The sequence below is a fragment of the Adelges cooleyi genome, unplaced genomic scaffold (assembly GCF_023614345.1).
Source record: "Adelges cooleyi isolate 19-005CV unplaced genomic scaffold, UGA_ACOO_1.1 ACOO_flye_CR_arks_rails_tigmint_CR_PRNA_308, whole genome shotgun sequence".
Lineage (NCBI taxonomy): Eukaryota > Metazoa > Arthropoda > Insecta > Hemiptera > Adelgidae > Adelges > Adelges cooleyi.
Window position 1 is genome coordinate 204,511 of NW_026095979.1, and position 24,987 is coordinate 229,497.

The following is a 24,987-nucleotide window of genomic DNA, read 5'->3' on the forward strand; positions in this document are numbered from 1 at the left end:
AAAAATCTCGAGTCACGATGTTTGTCTGCGATGAACTACGAAAGTACATCTAACCTAACCTAACTGATCTTGATGATATTTTTTACACTGTGTGTAGTTTGGTCCCAATAGTTGCCTAAGAGTCAAATTATTTGTAAACAAAATATAATTTTATTTATATATTAAAAGGATGCCACCCATGCATTTTAACGGTACACAAACATGAGTTGGCTCTCATGATAAAGTTTCCAAAAATTGTCTTAGAAAAAAGTTACCTACATCACCTGAAAGTTATAACTTTAACTTTGTCTTTAAGTTAAGGTTTTGTAAACAAATGTCCAACACTTAACTTCTTAATACATGGGCAGAGTGACATCTTCTTAATGTGGTCGATTTAAATTTTCGATTGGGTCTGTGCACTATCACACATGGATCACTATCAACTTTTTTATAGGCCAAACCTTTATTTGTATGTTCTAGATAGATTGGAGCAAGTACTTACAGTTATGGTAGATAAAGATCGCTACTCAATAGGCAATAATAATTATGTTATAACAAAAAAAAAATCTTGGTTATAAAAGAAATGTATACAAAAAACAATATCTCGTAAGCCACAGAACCGATTTCTTTGTGTAGCATCTCTATAGATCAAAAACCATACCTGGAAGGCACTTTAATAGGCCAAAAATTAAAAAAAGTAACTCCTTCCCTATCGAAATCGAGAAAACACCCAAAAATTGTACAAATTTTTCAACTTAAAATTACGATGGTCTATAACTTTTTTAAAAATAGTCAAAAAAGTTCTAAATTCATATGACTAGTTCTTCTAACATAGTACTATCGACAAACCAACAAAATACCATAAACCCTATCCTCTAGAAGGGATAGAACATTTTCTTTATTTCACTTTTCAAGCAGTTTTAGAGATTTAGATCTGAAAATTAGAACGAATGCTAAAATGGAACTATCTCAAATATCTGTAGGTTTATAATACAATTTTGTATCTTTAAAATACAACTCAAGTTCAAGCTGTTTTTCAACTTGTACTTTTAGTTGTTTTAAAAAAATATATTTTTTTATAATTAATCTGAGGATTTTTTTTGTCCAAAACATTATTCTTTTTCGATTATATCATAAAAATGTTGGTCCCAAAATACACCCGATTCAACTACATTACACATCTAAAAAAAATTCCACGCGAGTAATTGAAATTAATTCGAATTATCCTAAGATTTATTTTCCCAGATAAAAATGAAAATTTCCTGTATTTTATTATCATTTATCTGCGTAAATGTTTTGGCAGATATAAGTATAAGTAAGTATTTTATTTTCATACTTACACACACAAAGCAGATAAAATTCTAAAAAAATTTATATTTACTTTTTCTCTACAGAGGAATATATAGAGTTGGTTGAAATTTCAAGTAAGTAATATTTTATAATCATACAGACTAACTCTGTGAGTTTTTAAATTGTACGATTTTTATACAAACCTATTTTTTAAAAACATTTACTACAGACAAACAACTCCGGAAAGCTTCTAAACATAAAGGTAACATTTTTGAAAGTAAGATAATATCTAATATGGGCGTACCTTGGCTTTTGTGGTTCTCCCCAAAGGGGGTCCCCTACGACCACGGACCGACTAGTAGCGCTAGGCGCTAACTGCGGGCCGGGGAAGGTATGTCGCAAGAGAAGTGGTCCCATAGAAGGCCACTTAACGTTCGGCTCAACGTCACTATAGTCGCCTTTTACGACAGGTGTGAGACCCTTGGAAGAATTCTTTCTCCCCTGTCCACAGGAATAATTATATCTAATATACTAATATAAAATTGTTGTGCAATGATTGCCTAAATGTCAAATTATTTGCAAATCAAATATAAATGTAATTACATATTTAGCGGACGCCGCACATGCGTTCTTATTGTATAAAAATATGAGTTTGCTTTCATGGTAAAGTATTTCCAAAAAATGACTTACAAAAAATGTACCTCCAACACCTGAAAAATGTGAACTTTGACTTTGTTATGTTAAAATGTTATAAATAATTTCCTGCACTCCACTTCTAAAAACATGGGTGGAGTAGCATCTTCTTAATGCGGTCGATTTATATTTTCCATTGGGTGTGTGCACTATCGCACATGAAAACGAACATTTACTAGAATTTATTTAGAATTTTTCTATAGATCAAACTTTTATTTGTTTGTTCTAGATGTATTGGAGCAAGTACTTACAGTCATGATAAATAGAGATTGCTACGTAATGAGTAATAATAATTATGTTATAACAAATAAAAATCTTGGTTATAGAAGTAATTTATACAAAAAACAACAAAAATGTATCTTTAACCCTTTCACTGCCAATTTGTTTTACACACTGCAACACGACCCAACCAATATTATAATGGTAACCCGTTTCAGACTTTTTAAAAATCGAATTTTATCTTATTCTACTCCTCCATATAATTCAATTCAGCCACTGTATTTTCATCAGGTTTCAAACTTATTTAATATAATTGTTATTATTTAATAGTTCTTTTGTTTCGAATTACTAATACACATGGGTATTATTTTTTCTTAACTTTTCTACTCTAGTTTATGATAAAAGAGAAAATTAAATGCAATACCATTCATTTTTGTATTGCTAATTTCAGAGTCTTTTAATCAAATGTTCACTGTACCGGGTAATAAATTTAATCGCATTTTATGAAAATATTTCCACACAGTCGTTTGATAATCATTATGTATACAAAGTTTTCGCTTTAATTTCAGAACTTGCAGATACACATAATTATGCCCGTCTAAGTGGTAATTAATTCTCACCTTTATATATTTCAAATATCATATTTTTAACGCTTCACAAAGAATTATATGTAAAATATAGGTTTCTATTACAAGTAAATATGTACATCAAAATTTATTTTATTTTCAAATTTAGATGCCATAATGACAGAAAAACCTACTTTGCAACAGGAAATAATTAAAATAGGTGAATATAAATTTAATTATTAGTTATTCATTAGTTAATTTATATTAATACTATATTTGGCATTGATAATTGAAACTGTTATGGATTAATTCAACAAACCGGGTTTGATTAACTAAACAATTTTTTTATATTTAATGTTTCACAAATGTTTACATTGAACATGTATCGGATAAGTTGTACACAATTTCATCGAAATTGACACTTTCGTTTAAATTTTCGGATAAAAATTTAGTTTGCAACTATAATTTTATTTATTATTCATACCTTCTTTGCACATTGGAGATAAATGGCCTTTTTAGGTATTTGAACGGCCGCATATCTCAAAACTTGGTTTATCTGAAGTTGTCTGATGTTCAGGTGGTTTGAACTTGCGCGATTGCCTATGATCGAATTCGTCCGTCTTCCAATCATTTTTATCTTTCATAGTAGCCTCTTTGGCAGTAACTATTTCTGAGAGGTTTATGAATTTTGAGCTTTCTTTAGAAACATCTTCTTCAAATAGTCGAGCTTGCACTTTCTCTGGATCCATTCATACCCACTACAAAAATGTCAAAGACGACGGTAGACAACTCTGATAAGAAATTGAATTTAGACGCAAGGTTTTTGACTAAGGCACCCCATTCAGCAACAGTCTCATCTGTACGTTTTTTGGCTTGATAAAACGCATGTCTCGCAGCAATGTAGGACTTTACTGGCTAATAGTGATTATTAAAAATACCGAAATTTTGGTGTGCTTGGAACGCATAAACTGAATACGGTTTTATTAATTTATTCACTTACTGATAAAAGCACTATAATTTCCTCTGAACATCATTTTTGATTCCGTTTGCCAGGAAAAAATTTGCCATCATAGATTCGAATATGGTTATGCCCATTTCAGGTTCAAAAGTTCCGTGGATTCCAATTACTTGATTGAATTTAATTGTTACATTGGCGTCAGTTTATATTTATATTCTTATTTCGAGCCTTTTTTATTGTTATTTTCTATTTTGTATGAAGTCATATATTATATATTTTCTATCTTTATATCATACTTTTTATTAAACTGTATATTGTTTTTTATGTATTGTAATATGTATGCGTTATTTGTGTAATAAATGCGTAGGTATAAGGATAATATCAGTATAAAACATAAGTACGAATAGATTAATTAACATTGTATTATTAACCATACATATATATATATATATATATGTGTGTATGAATGTAAAGAAACTTCAAAATGCAACTTCAAACTTGGTGAAAAGGCGATAAATTGTCTAAAAAAATTTGGTAAATATAAATATACAATTTTAAAGATATTACTTTTTTACACTTTTTTTTTACAGCATGATTCTTTATGAATCAATTTATTTTTATTTTTATTGATAATTTGTGTTTTTATTATATAGATACTTTTTTTTATTTTACAGTATTACACATACATTTGAATTTGTTTCTAGAGGGGGGGGGGATGATTTATCGGCACTATGTTAATACAATATTTGGCATTAATTCATTGAAACTATTTTGAATAAATACAACAAACCGGGTTTGATTAACTATATATTAAATTGTTTTTTTGTTACAGGTTGTACTCCGCATGATAATGAATACCAAAGTAATTACAAAGTTATTCGTTAGTAGTAAATAAAACTTATTGCTTGTTCTAATAGACAAAATTTTACATAGTATATTTTTTTTGTTTACATAATATTGACCATAAAGTAAATTTTTAAAACACTTAAGTGCGATAGCTAGCTATCTAAATAGAAAGAAAAAAAATAAACATTATAAATTAGATTATTATAAAATGCAGAGTGAAGATGGCGTTATACAAGCACAAGTAGTTACAAAGTTATTCGTTAGTTAATAAATAGATTTTATCGCATGGTTGAACAATAACATTTTCTTTATACATTTTTTTGTTTCCACAGTAATTGCAATAAAGTAAAATTTATTTGGGGATACTTAATTACATAAAAAGACTATTATATTAAAGTAATACTTTGAACGGTGTTTATACATTTTTAACATTTCACCACAAAATGCAAAAATTATAAAGATAGGTAAAAATTATTAGTTGTCAAGACGTTTTAAGTTTACAAATACTTGTTATTTGTAAGACAAAACGCTATACTCGAATGAGAGGATTAGTTTCACTTTTAATTGGCATTGGGAAACCCACTCTCATGAATTACATCTGACCTTTTCGAAAGATCACAATGCACTAAAGCGCACATTCCGATTTCTTGTTCTTCTACTATTTACTCAGGCGTCTCGCAGGTTGGCCATCATAGTTTTCTTTATTTCCTTAAACTCATTAGAGGGCATTTCGCAAAAACAAGAAGTTTCTTTTGTTTGCAGAAGACATTAACCATTTTTTATTATTACATTAACTGTGGACTGTTGCCTCCTACATACTGAACTTAATTTTTTTCTTTAATTTTGGCTCATTCACATGGTCAATCACTGTATGTTGATAAATTTCATATTTAACATTTTCCAGGAACCGTAATCCGCTACTGTACGATTACTTTTTTCATAGTATTCCATTCCAACGAGTTTTTCTATTAAAGAAAATATTTTCTTTTTTAATTTGCTATTTGCGCCTTCTCTATTATTAGAGATCATTTAAATGCGGTAGCTAAAAGAGCCTAACAAGACATGGGTTTTATTTTAATACTAAATATTGCATTCATTAATTGGTCAAATTAATCTCATTTTTAGAGTTACTGTTATGGATAAATATAACAAATAAGTTCATTTAACTATATAATTAATTTGGTTTTTTGTTACAGGTAGTACTGCGAATGATGATGAGATAAGGATAATTTACGAAGCTACTCGTTAGTAGTAAATATAACTTATATCTTGTTTGAAAAATACAATTTGCTTTGTATACAATTTTGTTTACACAACAATTGAGTTTAAGTTGAGGAGACTTCATTAAGAGTTCTAGAATGGAATAGTAGTTTAACAAAATTTTAAAGAATGGGCCAGATAAGAATTGAGCGAATACAGAATACGTTTTTAGCCTATATCGCCTTTTTACTAAAAATACAGCACCCTCTACACGACTACATCGCTGTCCAAAGTTTTCTTATCATAGCTTCCTTACCTTAGATGATTTTCGAACCAACGCTGATCTCTATTTTATTTGTTCAGACCTTCTAGACTCCATGAATAGATAATACTGCTGATATTCTAATTAACATATATTTTTTCGTTCCTTCCCACTTTGCTTGTACTTATTAAGACATTCAATTTTAAAACAAATACGGATATATTATTAAATATTATATTTTCAAATTTTCAAGTTATTTATACATAAATGTATACAGATTTTGAAATTGTACAATTGAATGGACTTGGGGGAACGAGAAGACTTATTACTGAAAACGTCATAATAAATGTACTAAACAAAAAACTAGGTGATTATAAATATAATGTTTTATTGTTTAAAAACATATTTCAGCATGATTCATTATCGATAAAACAGTAGTTTATAGGCTACTTAACACAACCAATAATTTTTAACTAATTAAAAATGTGTGGTTTTTATTTTATAATATTTACCAACATAATAATATTTAATATCCAGCCTTTGTTTTTACCCTCCTCCCAACTTGTTTTAGCTTCGATGCTATAATAAATATAACAATTCACAATATGCATAGGTGCTTGCTTAGTTAAATTAAAATGCGCGTTTATGATGCAAAATTAAAATTTTGTATTATGTATTTAAGCTTCGATGCAGAGCAGTGAAGGTATTGGTTTTACTATGATGTGGACTTTTTTTTTATCTGTATACACTGTAACTTTTTTAATACTGGATTAATTCCTTGTAATAGCAACTCTATAAATCGCAAATTTCATCTAGTTGGTACTTGGGGGAGGGGAGTAAAAGTTGAAAAAGTTTACTTCTTCACAGACGAAATTTGAAAAAACAAATCCGTACTAGTTTTTAAGTTAGAAATTTTACTGGTTATATTTTTGAGAAAAAGAGTCGGATCGAGTTGAAGTTTTTAAGAAATATTTATTTAGTATGCCCGCACACGTCAGTTGTATCATTTTTTAATTATACCCATTTCCCATCCCTTTAGGGAGGGTGCAATTTTTTTTGGTTTTTTAGCCGTTGTTTGAAGACTTTAAGTAAAAACTTTGTCTGTAGTTAAAACTTGTATATATCCATAACATATTAAAAGGAAAATTAATTCAGCACTACAGTTTTTCTTGAATTGTCGGAAAACTGTGCTTTTCGCAGACCTCCATGTTAGGTCAAACTTTTTCTTTTGTGACATATACACATTAAATCTTAAAATAACATTATAGTGGTGGACGGTCTCCGCCGTGATTTAATGTGATAAATGTCTTCTTAGTAATCGTTATCAGTGTCCAGGGTGACACGGCTGCGTTCGACCATATAGTACCGGACGCTTCAAAAAAAAAACCAGTACAGTGAGGTCGAGGCATGATGGGGTGGGGGCATAGTGGGGACGGGGAGGTCACAGGTTTACAGACCTTTATAAATTTAAGTATGTAGTTAGTATTTCCATGCCACTATAGTCCAAACCAAGCACAGTATAAACCAGCAAAGTAAGGAAGTATTAAATTGAGGTGCTGTGTTTACAAATAAGCATCAAAGCGTCAGAGCGAAAGTGATTTTTTCCAAGAGGAGTAGTACAGTAGATTATAGGCATACTTGAATGAAAGTATAGAGGTGACAAAGAGGCTACAGGTCTACAGGAATAATTATAAAGAAAAGTGATAAAATTGAATAAAATCACTTTCAAATAAACGATTTGATTCTTATATGTAAATACAGCACCTTAATTTAATACTTCCTTACTTTGATGGTTTACACTGTGCTTGGTTTGGACTGTAGTGGCTTGAAAATACTAACTACCGATTTGCATCGAAGCGTTTTTTCGCAACTTTTGAAACTTAAATGGTAACGTATATATTTAAGTAACTTTTTAAATTAAGAATAATGTATTACAAATTTTGACTAGTCCATGACCTGTTTCGGATAGATATTTTTGAAATGTCAAGTTTATGACAGGAGGAAAGGTGGAGAGTATTTTTATTTTTATCTGCGCGCATTTCCCAACCGCACTTCCCCTCCCATCATAACTTTTTAACTCTTATAGGTTTCAAAAAAGTTGTCTGAAACTGGTTATCGACCAGTCAAAATGTTTAGTACATTATTCTCAATTTAAAAGTAAATAAAATAGAAAATAGTAAATAAAATATATACTTTACCATTTAGGTTTCAAAAGTTGTTATCGAAGGAACTAATTTGGGAGGGGGATAAAAATTGTTTTTTTGAAAAATTGAGATAACGTTTTATGAAAACAATTTAAAAAAAACTTATTTATTAATTAAACCCAGTTAGATATTGAATGGTTCATGATAAAATAATCACCCTGTATATAATTGTATAACTTTTTTTCATTATGTTTAGTAATTGTATCTTGCAAAAAAAAGAAATATGGTGACTAATAAGTAAAATTTGGAAATTTTTAACAACCGTATTCTAATTTTTTAGACGATATCTACTCGAATAACAAGACGTATCCTGTTCAAAGAATTTGTGTTTTGATTGGAATATGGGTTAGTCTAAAAACAACTTCGTTCACAAAATGGTCTATGATAAATGGTGATGTATGTGAAGTACAAGTGTTAGGGGAAGAAGGCAATAACATTGTAAAATACAGGAAATTTGACGACGCATTTTACCAAGTAAAAGCAAACGACATTGATGATCGAATGCAAACACTAACTGCACAACTAAAAGAGAATTTAAGTATTCCACTTGAGTTAACACCTGAAAACGAATGATACTAGTAATTAGTAATCAAATGTTTATTTATTTTAATATTATGTATAAATAAATAAACAATTTTGTCATAATGTACTAATTTATTTTGTTTTACATAGATTTATGTATTGTTATTATTATGGTGTATTGATGTTTAACTATCATTCATATTAGCATTATTATCTTTATAATCATCAGCTGTTTGTCATAATATGCAAAATAAAATAAATAAATTCTAAAATAAACTCACGATTTTAAACACATTTATTGCAAAATTATTATTATTATTAATTTTATTATTATCATTATTATTGCATATCTATGGTTTTATTTTGACCAAAAGTGGACTTCTTGACCTAGATTGGTTGGTTAACTAAGAGGGAGAGGATAGTAAGCTCTAATCAGACTGCATCTTGCCCAATGGGAGATAAGGTTCGTCAAATATTTGGATATGATTGTTTTGTGTTTAATCGAGGTCTAACGGTTATAATAAAGGTCCTAAGGAAACATCGTTTGAGCCATGCTCGATAAAAAAAATATTTTTAATTTCAAACTACCGGACAATGAAATAAAGAAAGGTAGTATGTAGTACGGAAGTAAATTTGTAATGATCAGCTATTCATTTTATAGACGGGCGATCAACCTAATCGTGTGCACCCTAATACTAGAAGTGAATTTCTAAACACATAATTGCCATTAGGTACAATGCTCTTGTTGGTATTTGTATATTTATCTTTAAACATGGACCTCCATTACTTAATCACTTACTACTTCTACTACAACTACTAGGTAATACTCACTTACGTATAATACTATCTTACTGTGCTGGTTTATACTGTGCAGTGTGCTTAGTTTGGGCTATACTGGTTTGGCCCTACTATACACAAATTCGTATCTAGGCATCTATGTTATTCTATCAATTGAAAAACGTACACATATTATTTAGTGTAAGTCTTCGTCTTCGTAGAGAGTATAACATATCTAACTGCAGAACCAGAGGATAAAAAACCAAGTCAAGAAGAAATAGAAGCGGCCATTAAAATGCTTAAAAATAATAAGGCCCCAGGAGAAGACTCGATCATGGCTGAACTCCTGAAGAACGGTGGACAAAAACTAACGCAGGAAATATGGGACCTATTAAAAGAAATATGGAAAACTGAAAGGATTCCACCGGAATGGAACCTAGCGATAATATGCCCCATATATAAAAAAGGGGACCACATGGATGTAAAGAACTATAGAGGGATATCCCTACTTAACACCGCATACAAGATTCTATCGAATACTCTACTAAACCGATTAAGACCATACGCCAATAACATCATAGGAGAATATCAGAGTGGTTTCATGTCAGGCAGATCTACAATAGATCATATATTCACGCTCAAACAAGTAATAGAAAAGTACTATGAGTTCAACAGGCCGTTACACTTAATTTTTATAGACTTTAAACAGGCATATGACTCCGTACAAAGAGCAGAAATATGGAGATGCTTAAAGCTGTTAGGAGTCCCCTCAAAACTAATATCGATGATAAGAGTGAGTACGGAAGGATCAAGATGTGCAGTTAAATTTGGTCACGAAAAATCAGAAGAATTCCAAACAACAACAGGATTAAAACAAGGTGACGCACTGTCACCAATACTATTTAACGTCGTACTAGAGATGGCAGTAAGGGAAGTACAAGAAGAATATCAAGGAATTAACTGCGGCCGAAATCTTCCATTACTAGCATATGCCGACGACGTTGTAATATTAGGCGAAAGTGAGCAGGACATTCAAAAAGCAACGGAACTGCTGATACGAAGTGCAAAAAAACGGGGACTCAACATTAACGAGACTAAAACAAAATACATGCGAATCGGTAGGAACAAAGGTCAGATGCGAAATGCAGCTGGACTACAGGTCGGAGGATATATGTTTGAGGAGGTAGATGATTTTAAATATTTAGGCACTAACTTAAGTAGCACAAACGACAACCACGAAGAAATAAAAAAACGCATTACATCGGGAAACAAATGTTTTTACGCCCTTTCGGGGTTATTGGGGTCGAAGCTACTGTCAAAAAAATCAAAAGAACGACTTTACATAGTACTAGCTAGACCAGTGATAATGTATGCATGTGAGACATGGCCCACGACCCAAGGAGATGAGAATAGACTAGCTATCATGGAGAGGAAATTCCTTAGGAGGATTTACGGACCAAAAAGAAACGAAGACCAAACATACGAAATTAGGTCTAACAGAGAACTTCAGGAATTATTCGGAAAACCAGACATAATAGCGGAAATACGCCACAAAAGACTGAGTTGGCTTGGACATGTTCTAAGGGCTAAGTCAATATAAAATGATGTATTAAGCTGGATTCCTCAGGGAAGAAGGCCGATTGGAAGACCGAAACAGAGGTGGATGGACAAAAATAAAAAAGAACTAAATCAACTTGGAATAGATAATATTATTGAAGCAGCTCTGAACAGAGACAGATGGAAGGAGATTTGTTTTGCAGCGATGGGCCTTAATGGCCTTTAAAGCTGGAAGAAGAAGAAGAAGTCTTCGTTAGTTTTCTCTATAAAACTAACATAAAACACCATCTATTATTTATATAATTCTTTATAAAGATTTGCTTGTTAAAATTGAAAAAATTAAACATATATAAGTTAGATTTGTTGTTGTTTGGTATTTTAGAATTTAACATATAAAATGTCATTTATTTCATCATCCCTTTATTTATATACCGTTTTTAGACCATATATTTTGAAAAGAAATTTCTGATGCGTAATATACTGACGATGGTCAAACACCTTTAATTTTAAGTTTGATTTTATATTATATAACCGAATGTCCGTAATGCTTATAAAATGTAAAATGTTGGTAGGATCACAAAATATTAATTAACTAAAAATGACATTTGAACTACCATAAGTATATCATTTCATCACCGGAATTACTTGTAAAGTTATCTTTTACAACACCTTCATTTAATTAAATAAAACCATCTACCTTCAAAATAAATTTTCATAAGACTAATTACTATGGTCACGCAACCCCCTTAGACCGAGCCCTACGCACAATAAATAATGCCATGCACGTTGGTATAATCTTCGATTCTCTGTGTTTTATTTTGTCTAAATAAAACTGATATTATTTATGAGTATAGTCTTAATTATAATTGTATTGTTTCTTTATTATAACTAGGTTATACTTTAATTTAATATTTAGTCATATTAGTTTTTGTTGCTCCCGTGGCGTTAATTTACAATAAATAAATAAAATAAAATTATAATTGGTTTATTTGAAAAAAACAAATTTGCATTGCGGGTTTGTGTTGAAATAAAATAATATTATAGGTCCCACAACTGTAACTTTAAACTTCAAAAATTTCAAAAGTCGATAAAAAATAGGTATCAAAAACTAGTTATCGACTAGTAAATTATTCTCAATTTAAAAAAATTAATGGAATGTATGCTTTACCATTTAAAATTCAAAAGTTGCTGTCACAAAAACTAAACTATGAGGGAGGTGAAAATAAAGAATTTAAAAATTCAGATTCCATTGAATAAAAACAATAACATAAAAAAAAATTAATTATTTATAAAACCCTATGTAATATTGAGTGGCCTATGATAAACAAATCACCCTATATTATATATACAGGTTTCATATAAAAAATTACAATTTTTTTTTTCATATTGTTTTTATACAATTTGATCTCAATTTTTCACAATTTTTTTTTGTTTTTGCCCCCCCCCCCAACTTAGTTTCTTGATAACCTCTTTTAAAACTTAAATGGTAACTAATTAAAGTAAAATGTTTTAGTAACTTTTTAAATTAAGAATAATGTACTTAAAAAGATGACTGGTCGATAACCAGTTTCGGATAACTATTTTTGAAGTTATTGAAGTTACAAGTTTAGGGCACGAGGAAAGGAGGAACGTAGTATTAATTTTATCTGCGCATATTTTCTAACTGCACTTCCCCTCCCATCCTAACTTTAAAACTATTATAACTTGAAAAATAGTTTTGTGAAAAATTGAGATCAAATTGTATAAAAACAATATAAAAAAAATAATAAGTTTATAAAAAATATGAATTGAAAATAAAGTATGCCCCACCGCCTTATACAACGGTTTTTGTAAAATTAACAACTGGTTAGTAAAACGTTTAATCTCCGCTTAGGAATAGTTTAATATGTTAGTCAAAACGAAAAATGACTATGTTGCATATGTTAATAGTATTTGCAAAAACAAATCTGAGAAACATATTTACACTGCATTGTTTTGGTCGACATAACAGATGCCATTCGAGCATAAAAAAACCATTGAAATAGTCGGCAATTGTTAATAGTATCGTTGCAATTGTTAAAGTAAGTAATATCATCAAAACTTTAAAACTAATAAAATTGTTCACTTCCGATATGTTTTTCTAATTTTCATATTTTTTCAACATATAGACCTTCGATTACTTTAATCCACCTGTCTTATTACATTATACATCAAGACCATAAGTAGGTAATACTCTCAGACTTCAAAAGTTGTAAGTACGCTTTCAAACAGAGATGGATGAATTTTAAATACGTTTATCTAAGAATAATATACACAATTATATTTCATACTTGATATACTAAACATATGAATCCATGTTACTCCATAATATTTTATAATAAATCAATTTTTTAATACCAAATACCAATTTTTGAGTAGAGAAATTTAAAGTTGAAATTTGAAAAACCGACAATTTTTTCCAGATTTTTCTCGGTTTTGTGTGTGATTAAGTAGATTTTTCCAATTTTTAACTCACCAACGTTACCAAATCACATATAATTTCGGATACCTAAAGTAAATCGGGCCATAGATAAACATGGTTTCGTGTTTGCAAATACAAAAAACAAAACACATTTCATAGGATACTAGCTCGACATCGATGCTAAAAAACAGCTTTGTAAATAAACTAACAACGTTACACTGCAAAATATGATTTTATTTTACTGTATTGTCGAAATATGGACAACCAAAATGTACGTAGAAGTAGAACGTAGTTGTAATTTAAAATAAAAATAAAAAACTGTTCGTAGTATCTTGCTGCTTTGTTAATGATAAAAGTTTTCATCCATACCACACATACTCTAAATAAACATTTTACCGGGTGACCCGACTTATGTAAGAGTTAAGACACATCTTAGTTTTTTGTCTACAATACTATGGAATAAAAACCATATTAAATTATTATAAAAATTCTCTAAGTATTGAAAACTATAAAAAAAAATACAAGCCCCTAAAATTATAGGAAAAATTAATTTTCAATCATTTTATATTGTCCAAAAAAATGGGTGTCTCCAATCAGATGGATGAAATTGAAATTTGGATTTGATGTTATTCAAGTATAGGGGCATGGCTGATAAACGTTCTATTACATTTTTGACTCAATTCGAACTTTTAACCCACCAACGTAACCAAATCACATATAATTTCGGATACCTATAGGCCATAGAAAAAGATGGTATCGTGTTTAGAGATACAAAAAACAAAACACATTTTATATGAATACTAGCTCGGCATCGATGCTAAAAAACAGCTTTGTAAATAAACTAACAACATTACGCTAGAAAATGGGTTGTTTTAGCTTCGGTGTGGAGCTGATAAAGTATTGTTTTTACATTAATGTGTTTATTTTTATTTTATTTTTTTTTTTTATTTTTGTGTCTGGACCCACAATATCTCGTAAGCCACAGAACCGATTTCTTCGTGTAGCATCTCTATAGATCAAAAATCATACCTGGAAGGCACTTTAATAGGTCAAAAATTAAAAAAAGTAACCCCTTCCCTATCGAAATCGAGAAAACACCCAAAAATTGTACAAATTTTTCAACTTAAAATTACGATGGTCTATAACTTTTTTAAAAATAGTCAAAAAAGTTCTAAATTCATATGACTTGTTCTTCTAACATAGTACTATCGACAAACCAACAAAATACCATAAACCCTATATTCTAGAAGGGATAGAACATTTTCTTTATTTCACTTTTCAAGCAGTTTTAGAGATTTAGATCTGAAAATTAGAACGAAGGTAGATCTAAAATGGAACTATAGCATATACAATTATCTCAAATATCTGTAGGCTTACAATACAATTTTGTATCTTTAAAATACAAGTCAAGTTCAAGCTGTTTTTCAACTTGTACTTTTAGTTGTTTTAAAAAAAAATATATTTTTATAATTAATCTGAGGATTTTTTTTTGTCCAAAACATTATTCTTTTTCGATTATACCATAAAAATGTTTGTCCCAAAATCTACCCGCTTCAACTACATTACACATCTAAAAAAAATTCCACTCAAGTAATTTAAATTAACTCGAATTATCCTAAGATTTATTTTTCCAGATAAAAATGAAAATTTCCTGTATTTTATTATCATTTATCTGCGTAAATGTTTTGGCAGATATAAGTATAAGTAAGTATTTTATTTTCATACTTACACACACAAAGCAGATAAAATTCTAAAAAAATTTATATTTACTTTTTCTCTACAGAGGAATATATAGAGTTGGTTGAAATTTCAAGTAAGTAATATTTTATAATCATACAGACTAACTCTGTGAGTTTTTAAATTGTACGATTTTTATACAAACCTATTTTTTAAAAACATTTACTACAGACAAACAACTCCGGAAAGCTTCTAAACATAAAGGTAAAATTTTTGAAAGTAAGATAATATCTGATATGGGCGTACCTTGGCTTTTGTGGTTCTCCCCAAATGGGGTCCCCTACGACCACGGACCGACTAGTAGCGCTAGGCGCTAACTGCGGGCCGGGGAAGGTATGTCGCAAGAGAAGTGGTCCCATAGAAGGCTACTTAACGTTCGGCTCAACGTCACTATAGTCGCCTTTTACGACAGGTGTGAGGCCCTTGGAAGAATTCTTCCTCCCCTGTCCACAGGGATAATAATATCTAATATACTAATATAAAATTGTTGTGCAATGATTGCCTAAATGTCAAATTATTTGCAAATCAAATATAAATGTATTTACATATTTAAGCGGACGCCGCACATGCATTCTTACTGTATAAAAATATGAGTTTGCTTTCATGATACAGTGTTTCCAAAAAATGACTTACAAAAAATGTACCTCCAACACCTGAAAAATGTGAACTTTGACTTTGTTATGTTAAAATGTTATAAATAATTTCCTGCACTCCACTTCTTAAAACATGGGTGGAGTGGCATCTTCTTAATGCGGTCGATTTATATTTTCCATTGGGTGTGTGCACTATCGCACATGAAAACGAACATTTACTAGAATTTATTTAGAATTTTTCTATAGATCAAACTTTTATTTGTTTGTTCTAGATGTATTGGAGCAAGTACTTACAGTCATGATAAATAGAGATTGCTACGTAATGAGTAATAATAATTATGTTATAACAAATAAAAATCTTGGTTATAGAAGTAATTTATACAAAAAACAACAAAAATGTATCTTTAACCCTTACACTGCCAAATTGTTTTACACACTGCAACACGACCCAACCAATATTATAATGGTAACCCGTTTCAGACTTTTTAAAAATCTAATTTTATCTTATTCTACTCCTCCATATAATTCAATTCAGCCACTGTATTTTCATCAGGTTTCAAACTTATTTAATATAATTGTTATTATTTAATAGTTCTTTTGTTTCGAATTACTAATACACATGGGTATTATTTTTTCTTAACTTTTCTACTCTAGTTTATGATAAAAGAGAAAATTTAATTTAATACCATTAATTTTTGTATTGCTTATTTCAGAGTCTTTTAACCAAATGTTCACTGTACCGGGTAATAATTTTAATCGCATTTTATGAAAATATTTCCACACAGTCGTTTGATAATCATTATGTATACAAAGTTTTCGCTTTAATTTCAGAACTTGCAGATACACATAATTATGCCTGTCTAAGTGGTAATTAATTCTCACCTTTATATATTTCAAATATCATATTTTTAACGCTTCACAAAGAATTATATGTAAAATATAGGTTTCTATTACAAGTAAATATGTACATCACAATTTATTTTTTTTTCAAATTTAGATGCCATAATGACAGAAAAACATACTTTACAACAGGAAATAATTAAGATAGGTGAATAAAAATTTAATTATTAGTTATTCATTAGGTAATTTACCTTTATATTAATACTATATTTGGCATTGATAATTGAAACTGGTTAATTCAACAAACCGGGTTTGATTAACTAAACAATTTTTTTATATTTCAATATTATATTATTTTTCAATTTTATTTTTACAAATGAGTACATTGGACATGTATCGGACAAGTTGAATTTTCGTTTGACTTTTTAGATAAAAATTTAGTTTGCAACAATAATTTTGCTTATCATTCTAACCTTCTTTGCACATATGAGCCCGAATGACCTTTTTGATTACAGACGTTGTAGCTGTAGTCCTTGAATCGACAATCCCTTTGTGGTTAGTTTGTACGACCACATATCCTAAAACTTGGTTTATTTGAAGTTGTCGGGCGATCAGCTGGTTTGAACATGCACGATTGCCTCTGGTCGACTTCGTCCTCTCAATTATTTTTACCTTTCATAGTGGCCTCTTTGGCAGAAACTTTTTCTGAGAGGCTTGTGAATTTCGTGCTTTCTTTAGAAGTATCTTCTTCAAGTAGTCGGGTTTGCACTTTGCCTGGATCTATACCCACTACGAAAATGACATAGGCGTGCATTGATAGAAATTGTATTTGGATGCAAGGTTTTAGACTAAGGCACCTCGTTCGGCAACTGTTTCATCTGTACGTTTATTGGCTTAATAAAACGCACGTCTTGCAGCAATGTAGGACCTTACTGGCTTATAGTAGTTATTTAAAAGGCTAATTAATGTAGCGAAATTACGAGTGTCTGGTATACTTGGAACGCATATACTGAATGCGATTTTATGAATTTTTTCACTTTCTAATAAAAGCACTATAGCTTTTTTTGAACATCGTTTTCGATTCCGTTTGCCAGGAAAAAAATTGTCATCATAGATTCGAATATGGTTACGTCCATTTCAGGTTTAATTGTTCCTTGGATTCTAATTACTTGATTGAATTTAATTGTTACATTGGTTTCAATCATTTGTAACCATCGTATTCATAGAAAATTGCATAGTGCCAATGTTTCTTGTTTATATTTATATTCTTACCTCTACCCTTTTTTATTGTAATTTTCTATTTTGTATGAAGTCACATATTATATATTTTCTATCTTCGTATCATACTTCTTATTAAACTGTATACAGGGTGTTTCTTTAATCATGAATCAGTCAATATCTCACTGGGAATAATTGAATTTTTTTTTTTTTAATAGTTTTTATAAAACGTAATCTCAATTTTTTTTTATAACCCTCCCAACTTAGTTTTTTTTATTACAACTTTTGAAACTTTTATGGTAACGTATATATTTGATTACCTTTTTAAATATAGAATAATTTATTACAAATTTTGACTGGCCGATAACCAGTTTCGGATAACTATTTTTTAAGTTATAAGAGTTTAAAAATTAGGATGGGAGGGGAAGTGCGGTTGGGAAATGCGCGCTGATAAAAGTAATACTACATTTATAAAATATATACATTACTATTTAAGTTTCAAAAATAGCTATCAAAAAATCTAAGTTGGGAGGTGGTAAAAACAAAAAAAAAAATGTTAAAAATTGAGATCACATTGTATAAAAACAGTATGAAAAAAAAAATTCAAATATTTATTAAACCCATTGAAAAATTGACTGGTTCATGATAAAATAATCACCCTGTATTGTTTTTCATATACCTATTGTATTATGTATGCGTTACTTGTGTAATAAATGCGTAAAAGAATAATATCAATATAAAACATATAAGTACGAATATATTAATTAATATTGTATTTTTAACCATATTTAATATATATATTTATATATTTATGAATGTAAAGAAACTTTAAAACGCAACGAATTTGGCGAAAAGGCGAAAAGTTGTATTAATCAAAATGTTAAAAAAATAGGTAAATATAAATATACAATTTTAAAGATATTACTATTTTATACTTCTTTTTTACAGCATGATTCTTTATGAAAAAACACAATCAATTTTTTTTATTTATATTGATAATTTATGATTTTGTTATAGAGATACATTAATTTTTTTTTTTTTTTTCTGTAGTACACATACATTTTAATTTGATTCTTGAGCGGGAGTGGAGAGGGATTTATCGGCTTTATTCTAATATAGTATTTGGCATTATTTAATTGAAACAGTTTTGAATAAATACAACAAACCGGGTTTGATTTACTATATAATTGAATTGTTTTTTTATAACAGGTATCAATGGAGTGGTATGTACTCCGAATAATAACAAAAATCAAAGTAATTACAAAGTTATTCGTTAGTAGTAAATAAAACTTCTTGCTTGTTTTAATTAAGATAAATTTTACTTTATCTTTTTTTTTGCTTACACAATTTTGACCATAAAGTAAATGTTTAAAACACATAAGAGTGGTACCTAACTAAATAGAAAAGACAAAATAATAAACATAAAAAAATAGATTATTATAAAGTTTAGAGTGATGAAGGCATTCATTCAAACGTTGGTACAGAGTTATTTTATGTTGTTAATAAATTTAGCTTCGATTAGTTGGTCTAACTAATTTTATTTTTAGAATGACTGTTATGTATAAATATAACAACTGGGTTCAAATAAGTGTATAATTGTTTTATATTTATAATACAGAAATTTCTCTGGCTGCTGTTCCAAGTTCAAGCAAAAGTAATTACAAAGTTATTCGTTAGTTATAAATAGATTTTATGGCTTGGTTGAACGATAACATTTTCTTTATACATTTTTTGTTTATACAGTAATTACATTTAAGTACAATTTATTTGGGTATAATTAATTACATAGAACGACTATTATATTAAAGTAATATTTTGAACGGTGTATATACATTTTTAACATTTACCACAATATACAATAATTATAAACATAGGTAACAATTATTATTTGTTGTCAAGACGTTTTAAGTTTATAAATACTTGTGACTTGATAGTCAAAACTCTATACTCGAATCATAGCATTACTAACTATCATATATACTTACTATACTAAAATTGTATAGATCGTATATGTAAAATAAAGGAGAAAAAAAAACTCATTAGAGGGGATTTTGCAAAAACAAGAAGTTTCTTTTGTTTGTAGAAGACATAAACCTTTTTTTATTATTACATTAACTGTGGACTAACTGTTGCCTCCTACATACTGAACCTAGTTTTTTTCTTTATTTTGGCTCATTCCCATGGTCAATCACTGTATACTGATAATTTTTATATTTTAACATTTTCCATGAACCGTAATCCGCTACTGCACGATCACTTTCTTCATGGTATTCCATCCCATCAAGTTTTTTCTATTAAAGATCTTAAATTCGGTAGGTAAAAGGGCCTTAAAAGACGTGGGTTTTATGTTAAAACTAAATTTGCATTCATTAATTGGTCAAATCAATCTCAATTTTAAAGTTACTGTTATGGATTAGTATAACAAACAGGTTCGATTAACTATATAATTACTTTTTTTTTTGTTACAGGTAGTACTCCTAATGATGATGAGAGAAATAGAATTTACGAAGCTACTAGTTAGTTGTAAACATAACTTATATCTTATTGGAACAATACAATTTGCTTTGTATACAGTTTTGTTTACACAACAATCGAGTTAAAGTTGGGAAAACTTTATTAAGGGTTCTAGAATGGAGTAGTAGTACAATAAAATTTTAAGGAAAGGGCCAGATAAGAATTGAGAGAATACAGAATACGTTTTTAGCCTATATCGCCTTTTTACTAAAAATACAGCACCCTCTTCACGACTACATCGCTATCCAAAGTTTTCTTAACATAGCTTCTTTACCTTAGCTGATTTTCGAACCAACGCTGATCTCTATTTTATTTTTTCAGACCTTCTAGACTCCATGAATAGATAATACTGCTGATATTCTAATTGACATATATTTTTTCGTTCCTCCCTACTCTGTTTGTACTTATTAGGACATTAAATTTTAATTTAAATACGAATATATTAATAAATATTATATTTTTAAACCAGTTATTCATTTATACATTTATACAGGTTCTCAAACTACACAATTGAAAGAACTTGGAAAGGCGAGAAGAGATTATACTGAAAACGTCATAATAAATGTACTTAAAAAAAAAATAGGTGATTATAAATATAGAGTTTTAATGCTAATTTTTTATTATTTTATAATATTTACTAACATAATAATAATTAATATAACATTTGAATTTTTTTCAAGAGCTCTTACAACTAAAATAAATTGCTGAAAATGTTATTGGTCGAGAACTAGTTTTAGATAATTAGTTTTGAATTAACTTTCCCTCCCTTAGTTCACTCCATTAGTCTTCCCTAACCTTTCGTTCTGTTAATAACTTAAAAAATAACTATCCCCAAATAGTTATCGTTCACTCAAAATTATCTTTAACGGGAACTAATCTTATTTTTACTAATAATTATTTCAACTATGTCTGAGACTTTTACTGTTATACATGTTATACAGGGTGATTCTTTTATCATGAACCAGTCAATATGTCAATGGGTTTAATTAATAATTGAATTTTATTTTTTAATAATGTACTTATAAAACATGGTCTCAATTTTTCACATTTTTTTTTGTTATTACCCTCCTTCCAACTTAGTTTTACCTTCGATGCTATAATAAATATTAAAATTCACACTATGCATTGGTGCTTGCTTACTTAGTTAAAATTTTTAAGAAACATTTATTTAGTATGCCCGCACACGTCAGTTGTATCAAATTTTAATTATACCCATTTCCCATCCTTTTAGGGACGGTGCAAATTTTTTTAGTTTTTTAGGCCGTTGTTCGAAGAATTTAAGTAAAAAATTTGTTAGTAATTAGAACTCATATGTATCCATACTATATTAAACGAAAAAAAAAATTCGGCACTACAGTTTTTCTTGAATTTAAATTGATTATGTGTTATTTGGGCCACTATGTTTTTCCAAAAAAATAACCAGTAGAGTGGGGTCGGGGTATAGTAGGGAAGGGGAGTTCACAGGTTTAAAGACATTTTTAAATCTGAGTATCTCATGTCACTACAGTCCAAACCAAGCACATTATAAACCAGAAAAGTAAGGAAGTACTAAATTGAGGTGCTGTATTTACAAATAAGCATCAAAGCGTCAGAGCGAAAGTGATTTTTCCCGAAAGGAGTAGTACAGTGGATTATAGGCATACTGGAATGAAAGCATAGATGGGACGGAGAGGTTATAAGACTACAGGAATAATTATAAAGAAAAGTGATAAAATTGAATAAAATCACTTTCAAATAAACGTTTTGATGATTATTTGTAAATACAGCACCTTAATTTAATACTTCCTTACTTTGCTGGTTTACACTGTGCTTGGTCTGGACTGTACTGGCTTAAAAATACTAACTACCGATTTGCATCGAAGCGTTTTTACGAAAGTGATTTTATCACTTTCAAATTTAAAAATTCCTGTAAACCTGTGACCTACTCGTCCCCACTATACCCCGAAACCACTGTACTGTTTTTTTTGGTAGCAACTTTGAAAATTAAATCGTACGGTATATATTTTAGTAACTTTTTAAATTAAGAATAATGTACTAAAAATGTTGTCTGGTTGATAACCAGTTTCGGATAACTATTTTTGAAATTTCAAGTTTATGGCAGGAGGAAAGGTGGAGAGTATTTTTATTTTTATCTGCGCGCATTTCCCGACCTCCCATCCTAACTTTTAAACTCTTATAACTTAAAAAATAGTTAGCCGAAACTGGTTATCGGCCATTCATAATGTTTAGTACATTATTCTCAATTAAAAAAGTAAATAAAATGTATACGTTACCATTTAAGTTTCAAAAGTTGTAATCGAAAAAACTAAGTTGGGAGGGTTATAAAAAAAATTGAGATTACGTTTTTATAATAACAATTTAAAAAAAAAACTCAATTACTAATTAAACCCAGTGAGAAATTGACTGGTTCATGATAAAAAAATCACCTTGTATATAATTGTATAATTTGTTTTCATTACGTTTAGTAATTGTATCATGCAAAAAAAAAAAGAAATATGGGAGCTAATAAGTTAAATTTGGCAATTTTTAACAACAGTTTTCTGATTTTTTAGCTGAAATCTACTCGCATAACCCGACGTATCCTAGTCATAGAATTTGTGTTTTGATAGCAATATGGGTTAGTCTAAAAACAACTTCAAACACGTCTTGTACATATTATAGTGGTGTATGTAAAGTGCAACTGTTAGGGAATCTAGTCAAAAATACTGTAATGTACAGAAGATTCAGCAACAATTACTACCAAGTACCAGCAAACGACATTGGTGATCAAATGCAAACACTAACTGCACAACTACAACAGAATTTAAGTATTCCACTTGAATTAACACCTGAAAACGAATGATACTAGTAATTAGTAATCAAATGTTTATTTATTTTAATATTATGTATAAATAAATAAACAATTTTGTCATAATGCACTAATTTATTTTATTTTACATAGATGTATGTAATGTTATTATTATGGTGTATTGATGTTTAACTATCATTAATATTAGCAATATTATCTTTATAATCATCAGCTATTTATCATATGCAAAATAAAATAAATAAATTCTAAAATAAAATCTTGATTTTACACACATTTGTTGCGAATTATTATTATTATTATTATTGCGTAACTATGGTTTTATTTTGACCGAAAGTAGACTTCATGGCCTAGATTGGTTACCTAAGAGAGAGAGGATGGTAAACTCTCGCCAGACTGTATTCTGCCCAAAGGAAGATAATATATAGTATTAACACGTGACAAGATTCAATTTTTTTTTTAATACTTATAATTTGTTGGTCACATATTTGGAAATGATTATTTTGAGTGGTCCTAAAAAACATCGTTTTAACCATGCTCGACAAAAAAAAACATTTTTAATTTTAATCTACTGGACAATTAGTTGACCAACTAATTTAAGTAAATACAAAAAATACCTTTATGACATGCCATTTAAAACGTTTTAAATACCTAATTTTTTAATTTTCGCATTAGTCGCTTATTTGATCCAAACTGGTATTTTGATAGGTAATTGCTTATTTTTCCATTCTTACGAGTATAACTTTTGTTTTTTTTTTAAAGATAAGTGATGTAAAGCTAATCGTTTTGTTACCATTTGTGATACATATTTCGATGTATAATTGAAAGCGTTCGATAAGTTCCAAATATATTGCAATTGAGAACAAAGTAAATCCGGATAAAATTAATTTTAAACAATTGTCGGACCTTAAATAAATTTAATTGATGGACAACCATTTAAAAAGCGAAAATCGATAATAATATATTTAAGAGTTTTAAATTTGTGTGCTGTCTGGGAAACTGAGTTAAATTCACAGATGGAAAAAAATTTAATTTTAGACAAAATTTTTTTTTTCTCTACATTGAACGTAGTCATAATTTAAAATTAAAAAAAAAATTGTTCGTATGTCCTTGATGCTTCGTTTATATTTATCATAAACGAAGCAGCATAAACGTTTTAACATAAATGTTTTCATCCGTACCACATATACTGTAAATAAACATTTTCATATTATACCAGGTGATCCATCCTATGTAAGATATTTTACGTATAAGAATATGGACTTCGTTTTTTCCCAAATGAGAACATTTATGTTTTTAATACCATAGTAATGTAAATAATTTTTTTTAAATGTTTAATTTTTAATTTCCACCTATCTGTTTATTTGCTGATCTTCGAAGTCATCTTTGACTTTGTAACGATTCATTATACATCAAGGCCATGAGTAAGTAATACTATCAGACTTTTGTTTTAAATTCATTTTAATACCAAATACTATTTTTTAAAAATTTAATCTTGCAGGTTCAGAATTGTTAAAATTTGGATTTAAGGTTATTTAAATATTGGGTTTTAAAAATAATTATTACTGTTTTATAATTGGTGTATTTTATAAAAATTAAAACCACTTCTCTGGTTTTTTGTTTCGTTTGCATATTCGTAATTTGTATTGCTATTTAATAATAATATAGTTTAGACCTAAATTTGCTATCTATTTACAGTATCTATTACTAATGTGCTATTTTTATCTTATTTTCTATTATCATTGATTCTTAAAACTTTAAAATTT

The 24,987-nt window shown here is 29.0% G+C and overlaps 1 protein-coding gene across 1 annotated transcript; it reads left to right on the top strand.

Annotated features, from left to right (window-relative positions):
- The first annotated feature begins 13,098 nt into the window (after nt 1–13,098).
- Nucleotides 13,099–23,257, top strand: LOC126839842 (uncharacterized). The gene is made up of 15 exons (XM_050575264.1): nt 13,099–13,133; nt 13,221–13,303; nt 15,148–15,217; nt 15,297–15,326; nt 15,422–15,454; nt 16,116–16,169; nt 16,557–16,586; nt 16,675–16,710; nt 16,841–16,891; nt 18,725–18,793; nt 19,111–19,155; nt 19,520–19,555; nt 20,370–20,417; nt 20,909–20,998; nt 22,968–23,257. The coding sequence occupies exons 3-15, from the start codon at nt 15,154–15,156 to the stop codon at nt 23,255–23,257; spliced, it is 876 nt and encodes a 291-aa protein (XP_050431221.1). The 5' UTR covers nt 13,099–13,133; nt 13,221–13,303; nt 15,148–15,153.
- The last annotated feature ends 1,730 nt before the right edge of the window (nt 23,258–24,987 follow it).

Excerpts from the sequence above, each read along its gene's own strand:
- LOC126839842 (XM_050575264.1), top strand. The coding sequence starts at position 15,154 with ATGAAAATTTCCTGTATTTTATTATCATTTATCTGCGTAAATGTTTTG. Across the intron at positions 15,218-15,296 it reads TTTGGCAGATATAAGTATAA|AGGAATATATAGAGTTGGTT; the intron begins GTAAGTATTTTA and ends TTTTCTCTACAG. Across the intron at positions 16,892-18,724 it reads ACAGGAAATAATTAAGATAG|AAACTTTAAAACGCAACGAA; the intron begins GTGAATAAAAAT and ends ATGAATGTAAAG.